This window comes from Wasmannia auropunctata, unplaced genomic scaffold, assembly GCF_000956235.1.
Source record: "Wasmannia auropunctata unplaced genomic scaffold, wasmannia.A_1.0 LD276096.1, whole genome shotgun sequence".
In the NCBI taxonomy this organism is placed as follows: Eukaryota; Metazoa; Arthropoda; class Insecta; order Hymenoptera; family Formicidae; genus Wasmannia; species Wasmannia auropunctata.
In genome coordinates this window covers 61780-77833 of record NW_012086794.1, presented here as the reverse complement: position 1 = coordinate 77833, position 16054 = coordinate 61780, and the positions used below count along the sequence as shown (strand labels likewise).

The 16054-nt window shown below is 36.5% G+C and overlaps 2 protein-coding genes across 4 annotated transcripts in view; both read right to left on the bottom strand.

Annotated features, from left to right (window-relative positions):
* Positions 1–3429, bottom strand: part of LOC105461876 (glutathione synthetase-like) — an 8056-nt gene extending 4627 nt beyond the window's left edge. The window contains exons 1-11 of one of the 3 annotated variants that reach the window (XM_011708388.1): positions 3202–3429; positions 2737–2920; positions 2579–2654; positions 2323–2453; positions 2184–2229; positions 1965–2038; positions 1714–1881; positions 1407–1560; positions 1080–1187; positions 681–970; positions 284–588 (exon numbers count right to left, since the gene is read on the bottom strand). In XM_011708388.1, coding sequence (XP_011706690.1) covers positions 462–588; positions 681–970; positions 1080–1187; positions 1407–1560; positions 1714–1881; positions 1965–2038; positions 2184–2229; positions 2323–2453; positions 2579–2654; positions 2737–2920; positions 3202–3301 — 1458 coding nt within the window. In that variant the 5' untranslated portion in view covers positions 3302–3429 and the 3' untranslated portion in view covers positions 284–461. Of the gene's footprint in view, positions 1–283; positions 589–680; positions 971–1079; positions 1188–1406; positions 1561–1713; positions 1882–1964; positions 2039–2183; positions 2230–2322; positions 2454–2578; positions 2655–2736; positions 2921–3152 lie in introns of those variants that run through there. The other 2 variants (XM_011708389.1, XM_011708390.1) reach the window with 2 other exon arrangements.
* Positions 3430–5534: 2105 nt separating this feature from the next.
* LOC105461875 (glutamate receptor ionotropic, delta-2) lies at positions 5535–11511 on the bottom strand. Its single transcript, XM_011708387.1, has 9 exons — positions 11219–11511; positions 10734–10807; positions 8234–8410; positions 7821–8047; positions 7623–7732; positions 7139–7332; positions 6810–6918; positions 6542–6731; positions 5535–6333 (listed from the first exon to the last, which is right to left on the bottom strand). Exons 1-9 carry the CDS (start codon positions 11295–11297, stop codon positions 5811–5813), a joined length of 1683 nt encoding a protein of 560 aa, XP_011706689.1. The 5' UTR covers positions 11298–11511; the 3' UTR covers positions 5535–5810.
* Between the last annotated feature and the right edge of the window lie 4543 nt (positions 11512–16054).

The window sequence follows — 16054 nt, the reverse complement described above, 5'->3', positions numbered from 1 at the left end:
ATAATATCGTTTTTACAATTTTGTAAAATATGATGCACTGTAAAATGCCCAATAAAATTTTTACGTTGCTAATAAAGTTAACTTTTTTATACACAGTAAACATGTTAAAGTTTCTCTGTATTTTGTATTGTGTTGCTTTATCTTATGATCAATGAAAATTGTATTTTTGAGATATTACTTGTTATAATGTTGTAATTTTAAAATTTAATTATGATTAGAGAATCTAACGTTTAAAAATTACTTAAAAAGCATTGGAAATGCAACGTCGTCAAATACAAATAAATGAGTATTGATGCTCGTTTGATTTCTAATAAGTTCCATCCCATATCCACATGTGTCTACAATACCATTTTATAAAATGAAAAAATAATTATAATAAAGATAATTAATCTATTATATAATCTTATAGATTATATTATCATTTATTTAAATTGTAATTATTCTTCTGAAAATGTCTTATTTCAGCTAATTAAATAAGGACTGTCAAGGGCGCCAACGCCTGCCACTATCCCGCCTTCATCTTCGCTCGATATTTTGGTTCTTAAAATATGTCCAACTTGTTTATTTAACATTATCTCATTACTATCCCTAGAAATAGAACAGAGTATTATATAAAAATGCTATTAATGGCATCTATATTTATTAACAAATAATGTGATCGTTAAAATGCAAGTGCTTACCCTACTATTACTCCATATATGCCAAGTTCTGTTATAATATCCGATAGATCAGCGTTATCTTCTAATGACGATTCTTCAGCAGCACGTATCAAATAATTTTTTTGTAAAGGAGGGTAAATGCGATCCATGAGAATCCACGCAGTTCTCTCTTGCGATTCCTTCATCGAATTTAACCACGTCCTTATATTCTCATTATATACATTATTCCCACCTCCTTCCCTTTGTGGCTTGAGAACAAACTTGTTTGGGTCATTTATACCCATTTTTACTGCCTTTTCTCCATCATCATTCTGTTATTAAAATAAATACATTATTTAAATTAAAAAATACTGTAAGTTACGATCGATGTAATTGTTAATTAATTAAGTACTATGATGAAATGATAAATAGATTACTTACAAAATCTAGCGTATATAATCCAGTAAATATTTCTTGCACTTTAGCAACAGATGCATCATCTTTTAGAAACTTTTTCAATACACTAGGCTGAGCTAAAGATTGTTGTACCTAAAAAGATAATTTTCAAAATTGAAATATTTTTCAATTTGTAATAACAATGGATATATGTAATGTTATGAAATTTATTTCAGCAACGTAGAAAAATTAAATGTTTTTGCTTGCTATTATTTCAATGTTTCATACAACTTTTGTATAGTAAAAAAAAAATTTGATTTATTACTGGTCACTTTTGTTTATGTGCAAATAAAAGTAACACAATTTACATACTTTTTTAGTACCTGCTAAATGATATTGCACTGATGGACATTTTATTGCACAAGAACACTCTATTAACATTCTAATCTCCCATTCTTTTTCTGTTGGATAAGCCTCGAGTTCGTAACCTGACCGATAGTAAACTACAGCCACTACCATGTTTGAACTGAAACAGTTGAAATGATATAAATATCTCAATGGTTGGATATTTCAAATATCTATATTATTATTGAAAAAAAATCTTTCTGTTTCAAAATATTTTATATATAAACTTTGATATAATTTATAATATAAATTGTAATTAAAGATTGCAACTTACACAATTAATTCTTTATTTGGTCCCAGTTTCACTCCTTCCAATGCTAAACTTGTTAAACTTCTTCTGATGATCTTAATTTTAGGACATAATTGACGAATTTCAAACTCATGAAGCCTTTGATCGCTTATATTATAGGTCACATCTTCAACAATAAACAATATGATAGCCCTAAAACATATTGTTTGTTCATCAGTTTTAATTTATATGGAACATAAAATTTAGAACAAAATCTACTGTTTCACTCAACTTACTCTGGATTATTATACAATTCCCATGCGAATATTAATCCTTTGCAAAATCCCGTAAGCGCATTGTTTTCTGGAATCTTATAAATAACATAATTAATAAGCTATAAAAATATTTCAATATTACAATATTAAAGATAATGAAGTTTATATATAAATTACAGCAACAACAGGCAACATATGTAAACAGATGTTTTTCAAAGATATAATAGACAATTAATTTACCTGTTCGCACGCTTTCTTTCTGTACCCCAATTCTCCTAATATATACCTATAAAATAAATACATTTTCATTAAGGATATATAAATTAGAAATTTTTCAAAGGCAAAATTTTTCCAATAAAAATTTTCACATTGCACTTACTTGTGATATTCGGATGTAACGGTAGCCAAGGCCGCAAAGCTAGTCGCTACTGTATTTATTTCTACTTGCTTTATCTTACAGCCATCATCGTGTAATAAATAATCTGACCTCAACAGTCCAAGGCTTATACTCTGTAAATATAATGAAAAAAAACTTGTTTTTACATTTTTGCACAATAGTTGATTGCATCAGTGATCAGATCGTTTCATTGACATCCAGACATTAACCTAGAGATATGTTATTTAAAATTACATACCTGGCTAAAACCTTTCTTGTATACTGTCTCATATATGTGAAACAGCTTCGCCGTAAACGGATCAGCTTGGACTGTGCTAAATCAAATAATATGTAATGTATAATTCTGTAACATGATAAGGAAAATTTCCATTACCGCTGTGATTCTAGTAACGGTACCTTTTTAAGCTGCTTGTAAGAAACTCCTTATCGTGGGCAACCTTATGAATAAGCTCGTTCAATAAAGTTTGTACATTTTTCACAGTTAGAAAGGGCTTCCTGGGAAAACTCGACGGTAACAGTGTGACAGGTAGTACCTGTACCTGGTCCTTGTTGAAATTCTTCCTGGATCGTATGGATATCCCTAAGATGACAAGACAAGATCTCGTTACGTAAATCTGCGTAATCACCTTGAATCGTTGCAGTTATTTTATATTTGCATCACTGCCTTGAACTCTTTATGCTTAAAAAACTATAAAATATAGTGACAGCAACCATTGTGTCTGTAGTAGAGATATGACTTAAAATCTTATCACGGGCAAGATATAATTATCATATGGTCGTATAAGTCAAGTGTCGTATAAATATAATCGTACATTTGGTTATCAGCAACATATTTCTTATCAGTAAAAAGGACTTAATCACCATGCATAAGCGCCCAATCCTTCGCTTTATCCACGCTCTCCTTCAGCTTCTCCTTCGGGAGAGGAAGCTGGATACAGGGTTCCAGTCGACAGGCGTTCATGACGAAATCGAAAATTGAATCGGACAGTAATCTACGCTATCGTTGTCATTCCCAAGCCTCTGCTGTAAACGTCAACAGTGCTCGACCGCTCGACACGTTCCGTTCCGACCTTCGGTGTTCGCATGCGATAAGATGACAAGCGATCACGGCGTCATCTCTCGTCGAATTTGATAATCGAAATGACAGAGAGCGAAGGATAAGATAAGAAAGGAATCTTTTTTCACGCATGTATGATGTATGTATGTATGTTACATACATTATCGTATACGGAACAGGGTAATGAAAGGAAAGACCACGGCACGTCGTTATAATCACGGTGCCTCTAATTAATTTCTAATTAACAAGCGATACACCAGAGATCGCGGCTGCGGTAGGAAAGGAACACCGTTAATTGAGTATTTGGATTAATTAATTTATTAATATTTAACAGACACTTAATTTAAAAAATTAGGTTAAAATTTTTGGTTTAAAACCTAAACATTTTTCATGAAATTGTGTCATTTGTATATAAACGACGGCCAGTGGTAGTCAATATATCAGATTAAATTCGTTTCCCGTCGATTCGAATGTAAAACGCCGCGATCGTCATTTCCGGTTTCTGAAGTTGCGAAGTAATAATACGCGAGTCGTCGGATCGAGATACACGGAAAGCCGTAATATATATATACGTATAACGATTGTTTGTTGATAGCGTAAATCATCTTGCAGAATTTAAGCTTTCAAAATACATCGCGGGGACAGTGCCGAATCAAGTGAACGATCGATTATGTACGCGGGTCGATCTTTCGATTAATCGTTAACTTGACTCGGTCGTATATCGTGCGTGGCGTCGTTTCCGCCATTGTGAGTACGACGCGGTCGAGCGAGTCGCGGCTCCGCGCGATCAAGCGCGATCTATCGCTGTAATTTGTTCAATTCGCACCTTCGTCCTTTCCTCGCTGCGCGATGAAGGCCGCGTTCCGATATCGTTGTCGATACTGAAAATCTGTAGTATACCTAACGTGATCCATAGATTTTCGGTGCTGGCAGTATGTGTCGGAACGCGTCTAATGTCGCGGCTAAGTCGTTCGTGTGATGCCGCGCCGCGATATCAGTTCGGCGAGTATCGTACGAGTGTTTTGTGTAAGTGTGTGTGTATGTGTGATGCAGTCGAGTGCCATGGAGGACCGGCAACGGAGAGGAGTGACAAGAGCGGGGAAGGAGGCCTGGGAGGCATCGGGCGACGGCGGAGCAACCACGGGTGAATAATTATTTCGTCGTTGTTTGTTGTTCTACAATGGATTTAACCACCTTAAAATCCCTCGACACAACTGATTCTCTAATACTGAGGCATATAGATTTATCATTGGCACAAAATGCCTTTGGATAATTCTTATAAACAGATATCTAATTAAGGAACGATACAGAGAATAATTGCAATTACTGCTAATTACGTTACGTATTTCAATTAATTTGTCTGCGTAATGAATGTATAGAAAATATGTCGATTGAATAGTACGATGACAGATTCGTCAAGTGAACTTCGTGCGATTGTAGGATTAATCGTGCAATTATTTTTTTATAAATTTATAATGCAGACAAGTAATTAAAATATGCGGTTACATTGTCAGTAATTGCGTGAATATTTTTTGCATTAGAATTTTTATCTAAACGTTTGTTTTAAAAATAAATAAAAAATTTGATGCGTTCAACGATTCATTTTTTAAATATTAATTATTTCGGACGCTGCTTTAACTTGAATTTATTTGTGTGTTACAGATTAACGTTCAAATTCCGCTGCTGCGCATCACCTGTAAGTGAATAAATTATTTCTTATTTTAATCTTGAAATAATAATGCGTGCAGCAATCTAGCTGCAACTAATTTATGAAAATTATATAAAATATAAAATAGATGTATACATCGAGGATATATGAAATTTTATAAAAGAATCGCGAAGATTAAAATTTTTTCTGTGACGATTATTATACGTCAGATATATTTATTTATATATATATATACTTATGTATCAAAAATACATAAAATGAATATATATTTGTTTAAATGAGATAAAGATAAATATAGGTTAATAGAACTAGAAATAGGAAGGTAAAAAACATTATTAGTATTTAACTAACAGTATTATTTTATTTATTTTTCTCGATAATTCTTGGTGAAGACTAGAAATTTATTTTTTAACCAAAAGAATGATTTCTTTTAATTTATCTTTTTAATATGTTAGCTATCACATATATTTCTGCCCATTTTTCTATATTATATTATATTCAATACATCTTAAATAAATAATTACTATCTTGACGTAAAATGTACATAGAGTATTAGTAATTATAATAATTGCCATAATTGGAAACACTATTTTGTAAATATTAAATTATGTTAATGAATGATTGCATGATTGATGACTATACAATTTTTGACTAACGGCGCTTAGCGTGCAATTTATACGAAATTGCTAAAATTTTGGATAGATTCCATCGGTGATTTGTTATACGGTTTATCTTGTCCCTTTGTTACGCCGTGTATTGAAACAGAATCGCGGATGGTGTGCGAATAGGTATTAATCTTTGATCGCCGTAACGATCCAGCACGACGTAATAATCGCGTCCGTTAATGCAGTGTTTCTTTCCTTGAGCTACGTCGTGCGTCTGACGGCCGTTCGGATACGACGGTCGCATGTCCTTCTGCAAACCGTTCCGCTTGTCGAGCTGACTCTTCGTGGTGTAGACCAATCGCGAAGTCACGGTGTCCTTCGATTTCCGTTTCCACTTGCAGGAGAACGTGCGATCGCACGTCGATCTGCCGGTCTTCTTTCGCCGCTTGTAAGAGTTCGCCATCGATTTAATTGCTATCTCGAGAAGGAACACCACTATCGCGATTATATATCCGGCGACGACCACTTCGAACGTCAAGGATAGATCGGTGAACGATAATCGTCTTTCGCTAGACCGGAGATCCAGCGGGCAGATCTGCGCGATCGGTAGACTCTTCAGCTTCTCACGCTTTATTATACCGGACTCCACTAGAGTCATCAGTCTAAAACACGTTCAGTCTTTTCAGATTTAATTGCACGGCTAATGATATATCATTAAACAGCTCAAAGGATACGCAAGCATAATTAATGCATACATTATTAATAATTATTAATAATTAATGTAGTTCCATTTGACCATTAATTTTTTTAATTAAAAAATGTTGGATCAAGAAATTGACTCTTTTAGCATAAAAAAAATTCGTCGCTTACTCTTTATTAAACGGTTGCTCCAAAGTAGAGTTTATGGGGAAGGCGAATGCCTTATTGATCACGAGAATCGCATTGGGCATAATGACGTATGTACATCTCTTCTGATGCTTCAGGTGTTTGCGAGTTTTGTTGATATAATCCTCGAATATCAGACTTTGGAGGTAATGGGTTTCCCCGAGGAACAGTTTGTCTAAAGATTAATACGTGTGTTTTTTTATCTATTATTAATGCGTGTCCTCGAGATTTGACGTTAGAGTATAATACTCACTCTTATCTACGGCGTTGAAAATAGCCTTAATCGGATACTCGTACGACGTGATGTAGTGGCCTTTCCATCTTGTGATATTTAAGGAACTTAATTCTTCCGTATCGTTGAACTGAAAACGTAAAATAAAAAATGATAATTAAGCTTTCTATTGATTATTTTAATACTTTATTGATCGTAATAGAATTCGTGTATCTAATGCTTGTAACAGCTCTCTTAATGGCTCTTTTAAATCGTGAAAAGACATGAGTCATTTGGTAAAACTGTGTGATAGTAATCTGTTGAATTCTGTCTTGAAAAAGATTAAATGCATGCTTGCGAGGAGGACTCACATCAGAAAGCAAGAAGTCGAGCGTGCGCCCTTTATAAGTGACCCATTGGTAACCTTTACGCACTATATCTTGCACGCTGTTAATCGGCAAGGTAAACTGTGGCTTCGTGAGAAACGCGGTAAGATTCGCCGTGTAAAAAGACGTCAGTATCAAAATAAATATCCACCATGTGGCGAACAGAATCCGCGTCGAGTCTGCAACCGGTGTAAATTTGTTTTTTAATTCGATAACACGTATAGTGATAATTATGTAATAATTAGCATACGTCGTCGAGCGTCAGTAATAATCTACATAAATTATAAATCGTACTAGTTGAATGTTCCTGTTTTTTATTTGATTCATATTGTATCACGAATTAAATATAGAGGTGCATAAGTCGCTGTGTACAACAAATGCTAACTCTTCAGGGAATATATGGGTCGCTCGCGTACATAAGACGTGTGACAATCAAGATGTCACGAAGACGAGTAGGGCAGTCTAGTACCTGTCGTCGCGATTATATTCGTTCCTTGTTTCAACAGCGAGCTGTATACAAACCATATACAAGAGAGAAAGGTGTAGTTCTCGGAGTTGGGGTCCTTCCACAACTTCGCCCTACGAGATATTAATAATTATTGAGAACTAGGGCGTTCATAACGCACACTGTGAATTTTCTTTTTTTTTTTTGCTCTCTCTCTTGTACCTGAACGTGGCGAAGACGTAGATTACGGGTCCTACGGAGACCACCGAGGCCAGCACCAGCAACCAAACGGTTTGGTCGAACGGCGCGAGCAGTCCCGAACCGGTTGCTGATTCTTGCGGTCGCTTCATCAACGCCGTCAGCTCGCCTTGCTCCAGGGTCGTACTGAATGTGCAATACTTCCGCAACTCCGGCAAAATAGGCAAGAAGGCCACCGCCATGTCTACCTTCTGTTTGAATGAAAAAGAACGTATTCATATCTATATCATTTCCGTTCCCTCGTAATTTATACGCCAATATTGCTCGGTCAATTTTTCCTTCTACCAAAAATTCCGTCTGTATTCGATTATATTTAGACATTAAAAATAATTAATTAATCGAGGACGATTCGTTAGCCGGAGGAAAGAGCACCTTACCTTCTCGTAAAGCAAATTCAATATTCCGCTTTGGCTGTTGCCCAGCACGTGCTGCTTAGGCGGCACGATCGTGTATGTGAAATTTAATTTGGAACTAAGCAGCTCGAGCAAGTAAAACGCGTAGCCTTTTCCCACCCACGTCCCATTCTCCTTCACTAGTCCGGAGAACGGCATGTCCTACAACAATTTCACATTTTCGTAATTAAGGTTTTCTTAGAAAATTGCGGTCTTTATAAATTAACGATATTATATTTAACACTGAGATGATAAGTGTGCAAATTTTCCAAGTTTTCTCGGAATGAAACGAATGTTCTCTATAATGTAACGTTCGTTAATTTATAAAGATTGTAAATAATATTAATTATATTAATAATTAATATTCAATCTTAAATAATCTGAGATAATAAGTGTGCAAATTTTCCAAGTTTTCTCGGAAAAAAACGAATGTTCTCTATAATGTAATATTCGTTAATTTATAAAGATTGTAAATAATATTAATTATATTAATAATTAATATTCAATCTTAAATAATCTTATTGCTTAGAGTAAAGAAAAAGAGCAATTATTTTTTGGCGAGATTACATCTGACAGCTGATTATTCAGTGTGCATGGTTTTTTTTTAGACAATTGAGTACAGTATTGCTATCAAATCCCATAATGATGTTTAGACGATGTCTGAGCACCCTCAACGACGTTTTAATTATCCTTGCGCGTTCATTATCGCGACGTTACGATCGTTTCGTGCGCGGCCAGTTGCGTACTCGACTCGAACGTTTGTACATTTTAATGTTCGATATCGGGCTGCACGAACACGCTAATGAACGCTATGAAGATTGCAAGATGCGCGACGTATATCGGGAGATATATAGTGGCAAAGCCGACATAATATTTATTATTAGCCACGATACTTGCGTAATACAACGGCCCTAACAGCTCGGTTACTCGATTAGCGTTCTTTGTTTACCGCGTCACGCAAAACACGCGATGCCGTTTTTGCCCAGGGAGGTATTATTCAAATTCTGACTACACGTACAGCCGTTGAAATAATTATCCGCTTACCCTTTCTGCACCGCGAATTCAAGACTCTTTAACATCTTTTTATGTTCTGATCTATGAAAATAATTAATTTTTTCTCCAATGTGCTCGAATTTTGTGTATTATTTAGAACGAGTTAATTATTTATAGGCGAATAATGGTACATAATGATAAATAATTACTACATAATCATGCAAGTGGCAATTTCATAGAAAATTGTTTGCAGAAAATGTAGTATATTTAAAAATTGGCTTGATGAAGGATATATACAAGTCACGTGCAAAGTATGTTGACTATTTTACACCGTCGCGTGTTCTGTCTTTGTAATTCTAGGTTTTTCACATAGCCAATATAGAAAAGTAGGACATTTTGTCGGTGATCAATAAATCATGCTGAGCGGATTGTCATTTCAAACGAGACACGATAATAGGTATTTTTCTTTTTTGGTAATCATTTGTGCATTATTCGTTGTATTTCCGCCTTAGTACGCTATACGTACAAAACACACATATAAAAAATTAACACAAAAATTGAATATCTTATTAATTAAAGTTCGTAAATTTGTACCGAAGAAGACAAGTTTAATATTATTATTATAATAATAATATTAATGCGTTTAGCATACGCATAAGCGCAGTTACAAATGAATAAATGATTCATAAATGAAGTGCGTGAGTTTTCTTTTACTGCACTGGTATAAGCGTAGCCGTAAACATTTTTTTTCTGTTGACAATGTCGTATCTATATCGTGATATTTATCCCTATCGCGCATCAAGTGAACTCATAAAAATGCGCACTTAATGTCATCATGAAGGATGTAATATAAAACAAATATCGTGCCACTGTATAAGGTGCTTCATCGGTATACTTATATTCAATTGCTACTATTGTGACTATGCTATTGTTTAAGAAATTCAATCGTTATTCGATTCTCGATTAACGATTAAATTTCGCATTTTTGCGCTAAAATATCTCTCGTACAAGTTTAGACTTGAATATACGATGAAATAAATATTATACGTTGATCCAAGTAGAAATTATTCTGTTCAATTAATCAATTAAACGTAACACTATTTCCAAACTTTTTCGGAAAACTCTATCCTCAAAGTTTTCGGAAGACTTCAATACGTTGCGTTGACATGCGCAAATAACGTTAAGTTAGTCTTCATTATATCAAACATTTCGTCGCTACTCCCTCTTGATGTAACAGTGACCAAATTAAACGTCATTTTGTCCTCGGGCAAAGTAAATAGCAAAAGTTCTTGCTACCAGCTTAGTTGCTTTGCACATATTATTTGGAAAGGAATTTGCTTGTGTACGCCTAGAAATATGTACACGTGCGTAAATATGAACGCACTAAATTTTTCATCAACCGATTTCATTTTTTTCTTCCGCAGATTAAATGTAATGCTATAAAATATTATTTTTTATTTCAATCGTGAACATTTATAACTACTGTACTCACGTTCCAAGATGTTATTTTCATTTCTGCAGGTATCGTTGACTTTACGGAATTTTGTTTGTCGGTTGTCGTATCATCTGAAAGCATAATATTGTCTTTCGTAATTAACGTTAATGATACATCAAACTGCAGGAAACGCGTTCCAAGTTTCTAATTTGACGTGGTGTTGTCCTTGATATTCATTAATAGCAAGCTTACAGTTCTAATATTAAAATATAATCACTCAGGTAAGTAATAAACAAATCAAAAGTATTACCAACAGTAAGAAAAGAAAAATAAGTAATTAATTTTTTAACACATAATTACTATTTATTATTTGAATAGAATGATCTTTGTGAAACGCTTTCTATTTGCAGTTATCTATTTAATTTTTATTCTCGCGCAGATTCTCAGCTTTTTAGCAGGAATGTTTTTTTATAATGAATAATCGCAAACGTGTGAATTTTAACGAAGACCGAATTAAACAATTAGCTGATTAGCTTACTTACCATACGGACTACCGTACGTGATGCAATAACACGTCGCGAATATGAACGTGCCGAATGAAAATTGCCGGAAGCTGCGCATTCTTCGATGGGTGTCCCCCTTCCGACTACATCTTATCCGTGGCGCATCTTCATCAGTGGATCGTCCCGTGGCTCTCCTGCGGCCGGAAGTGCTTTGTGCGACGCGGCATAACCGGCAGTCAGGTGAATCGATACTGACATTTCAGTCATCCTGACCCGGACGACAGTAAGGTAGTGACGAGCCGTTTTATGTCAGCATGTCACGCGACCGTCGAAAGTGTGTCCACAGGGGGGAAAAAAAGGGGCTGACGGAAACCCCGACGCGACGTTCTGTACGCGCGGGCGCGCGCCGTCAACCCCCGGCAGTAACCCGCGCGGCTTTATCTTCTCGGAGATTCTATTGGCCCTCGCGGTGGTTCATCATTTCGCTCATTTTCACCGAAAACGTGCGTCACTTTTACTTCGCTGACCGTGAAAATCAGATGCGACAACTGATTATCGGGCGCACACACAATTCTAGACCTGTTGTTCTAGACTGTGTTTTTAACGGTGTTTTTAACGTGACATCGGATGATGTATTTTACATCTTACACGTGATTGATGAACAGAAGAATTTATAGTAAACTATTTGTGGTAATTATTTTGTGGAATTATATTCTCGTTACGAAATCGCCAGTTTCACAAGATGGTCCAGTCTTTTAAAAATTTGGAGACCGAAATGCGCGTAATTATAAGCTACTTTGAACGTGATAAAAGCCATGTCATGTCAATTTCAAGTACTTTCTTGGAGACAAAATTCAGAAGATACCATCTACTTTCTATGAAATATGATTAATAGATTATCTCTTTTGAAACTCTTTCTGTATGTGAAAAACGGATGAATATCTATCGGGACGACAATGGGATGACAAAGAAAGCAGCAAAATTTTCTATATTATTTGATTGCGATACTGAGTGATTGATCGGCAACATTAAATATCACTAGAGAAATAGACACGTGTACCATTTTGTCACGCAAGTTATATCTAATATTTCACAATTTTCTATCGCAATGCTATCTTGTCTTTAACCTTCTAACTACGGAAATTATCTGATCCGACCTCCAAGCAGCGGACAAACGCGAAAAACACACACGATTTTAAATCGATCAAATTTTTTTTTTATCAATCATTCTTTGTTTGGAGAAACACTTATCGTGCCGTCGATCACGCGAACCGGATCTTATGTAGTTAGCAATAATTATCGATTGTCTTTCTCGCGAAAGAGTTTTCCAGAGATCTTATAACAATATACGGTAATCAGCAATTCTTTATATAATATTTCAGAGATAAACCCGCGAGATTAATGCTCGCGGACGTTCGCGGATGTAAAGTGCTCGTGAAAGTGTATACGTTATATCAGTCGGCACGAAGGTTGCGTTAGGTCGTGCGCGATCAATATACGCACCATTAGTAACATTAAGCAAGTAATCGTGTGAATCATCTGTCAGAGGAAATTAATAGTGATATTATTAATAGGACGTGCACATTCCGTGCCGTATAAAAGTCTAACGCCAAGTAGAATTGAGATCATTGAGATTAATCGCGCACTCCCGAATGCTGCTGGAAAGTGGAAAGTCGAGGTGTGGGTTGGGTGGAGAAAATCAGAGAGAACCAGGCTTCTTCTTCTTTTTGGAGAACGATTTTCATTGTTTACCGTTTTAAGTTGAAGTACTTACATCTCAATATACAAATCACATCGCCTGTGCCCTATGAAATAGTAGTAGCTATATATCGCCGCTCCTCTCGCAGGAGCGTCTTGAAGTTCGTCTCTTGTTTCGTAGCAAAGGGGGCTTACCGCGTCTCTCTCTCTCTCTCTCTCTCTCTCTCTCTCTCTCTCTCCGCACCGAAGGACGTGTTGCGGCGAGGGCGAGAGCGAGGCGGAGAAGGGCCGAGACACGGGACTGTATAAACAGTCTATTGACAGACAATATGGGGGAATATCGGAAACGGATATTCGTTTATAGTATACTTCGCGTATCTCGTTTCGCATCAATCACGCTGTCCGAATATCCCTCGCTCCACCAGCCGGTCGGTAGACACGAAGCTATCTAGCATCTGTTTGATTCCTTGCACGTACATATCTTCTGATATCGGTTGTTCGGATATAGTTGATTACCTAACCGTGCGCTGTCAGAGATTTTATCCGTCGTCGTTTATACGTCTGATTTTTCGCTGTCTTCATCGCGTCTCTCGGCCCCTCGCTCCTCTCTTATCCTCTCCTATTACAGTCATCGCGCGAGGGAGATTGCCGAAGCTAAACTAAAAAGGACGAGAAGGGAGGAAGGGAGAAAAAAAATAAGTGCGAAAGTAGAACGCGGGAAGCGCGGTCGAAAATGCGCTCAAGCAAGCTCGGCAGCAACGTTAGCGATGTATATATAAATCACATCTCGTTATGACGATAACACGGGGTAACGGGGGGGATGAGGAATATGATTAAAATGATCATGACTGTGGCGCTAATGCTGCAAATGGAACATAATAATCTCGATGATGATCAATAATAAATGATTACGGTAATTGGCATCTAATCAATAACTTACGACCTCGGCGGTTATAATCACCTTGTCGCGTTATTCAATGAGAGATCTGGCGACGAGTAGGCGAGGAGCGCGCGTATAGAGATGGATATATTATGGACTGGTACAGAGAAAATTCGGTGAATCATAAATTCGAAAAAGATTTCATAAATAACATTACTAACATACTTACAAGGTTTTTCGTCGAGATTAAAGGATCTACAGAACGATAAACGATAAAATAATTTTTCAAATATTTTTTTTATATCTTCAAGACGGAAAACATATATTTAAAAAGATATGAATTATATAAGTAAAAAGAAACTCATGCATAAAATAAAAAAGATTCGTTTTTGGTAATAATGGCCAAGTATACACTCGATTTTTCGAATTTGCCACGTTTGCCGAACTTTCCTCGCGAATCGCGACGAAATGGACTGCGTCAACTTATTTCGGAGAGATTAGCCGTTCGTTATTCCTTAGCAAGTCTGTAGACTTATCTACGATACGGATAGAGATTCGGTTAATCGAGATAAGCGCTAAAACAAGTTTGGTGATAAAGCATAACAATATAATATATGTCGGAATAAAATGTGCTTTTACACTAGATATGCGTGACGAGGTAAATGGCATGCGATTTAGAGATCACTCAATACGTAACGGAAAGTCAACACTGTCGGTAAAAAACAAATAGATATTAAATGTGAAACTTCTCGAGCGAATGATCGCAGCGGCGAGTACACCGTTTTTTTAAATTTTTTTTTTTACTTTTTTATGACGTTTGGTTCATGGCGCGTCTGGTTTAGTCATCTCAAGTTTTTCTCCTTCGACACGCTTATTCATTTCATCCACTTCCTTTTTTTTTCTTTTCATGCGTTCGGACCTAAGATCAGCCGCCAAAATCAGATTTGGGCTTGTATTCATCGTATTACCGTGTACGTATTCACACCCTCACTCAATAAAATTATTTCTTTACTACATACGCTTGTATTATCGAAATTATCGAAAACGTAAATGCCTTTCGAGGTAGGACGGCGGACTCGTGATCTTCCCGGTGCTGCGAAGTTTTTTCGTTTACACGCTCGTTATGCAAACGCGAAGGTGTGTTTTTCCCAGAAGCACGTTTCGTGCCTCTAAGTGAGCCGCGGTATCGTCGTATGCGGACGCAACAATTCTCCAATCGCTTATACCTGGCAATCGAATTTAACGAAATAATTCAGTGTAACGATAAAGTAGATCTATAGGCGATTGGTCTCTTTTAGATAAAAATTTTAAAATGCTCAAAATAAATATTGCAAATTTTGGATTTGTATCACTTTTGCACTGACAAGTCAATATCTAAGACTGTCAGATTCTTCTGCACAGTTGATGTATCGATAATGATTGATACTGAGTTGTATTGATATTGAATTTGATTATGCATTCCGATAACGAGCGATATAATAATTTGCATGCTGGAACTTCTCGATTGCGCGTTACCCCGGTCCTTTCCTCGAAGGTTAATCATTGGGAATACAGGTTCTACGAATAAGAATAATATCACCATATACAGTACAGTCGTAGATACCCCTTGAAATCGTCACAGCCTCTGGTAGATTAAAAATAACGCAAGCTACACAGGATTATAGTATCCTATTAAATTCAGCAATTCGTCAACGACGGTGGCATCGCGTTTTTTTTGCGTCGCCGAGCGACGATCTGCCGCCGTGTTTTCGCTCCCGGTCAAACGAATCTGGAATGCGATATTAAAAAAAAAAGAGAAGGAAGTTACAGTTACGAGAAACTGAACTATTTGAGCTGTTCCTTCTGTGCTTTGTCGCCAAAAATCACCATGCGAGTGAGACAGTAACCTTCCGATAATCGCGAAAAGATTTTCCGACGTTTCTATAATCGCGAAACGGTTCGCTTACTTGTGTACGCATATACGCAAAGTAGTCAAAAGTGGACACGCGAAAACTCTCGCGGGTTAAGAGATAAAAATAAGAAAATATAAGCGTAAAAATAAGCGAATATATTCAAGTGCATTTATATAGATCGAGGAATCTCGAGTTACGCGCGAGAGATCTCCCCTTGATGCTGCCTGATTAGTGAGCGAAAAATAAAGGGAAGCTAATTTAATATTCAAATCCAAGATCGATTTCGTCGGACGAGGCAACCATGAAGTCGCGTGACATGCACGTTCTCCATTTTTCACGTGCGTCGCACGATGATCGCCCACCGTAATTACGCGTGATCATACGTCAGATACGCGCGTACAGATC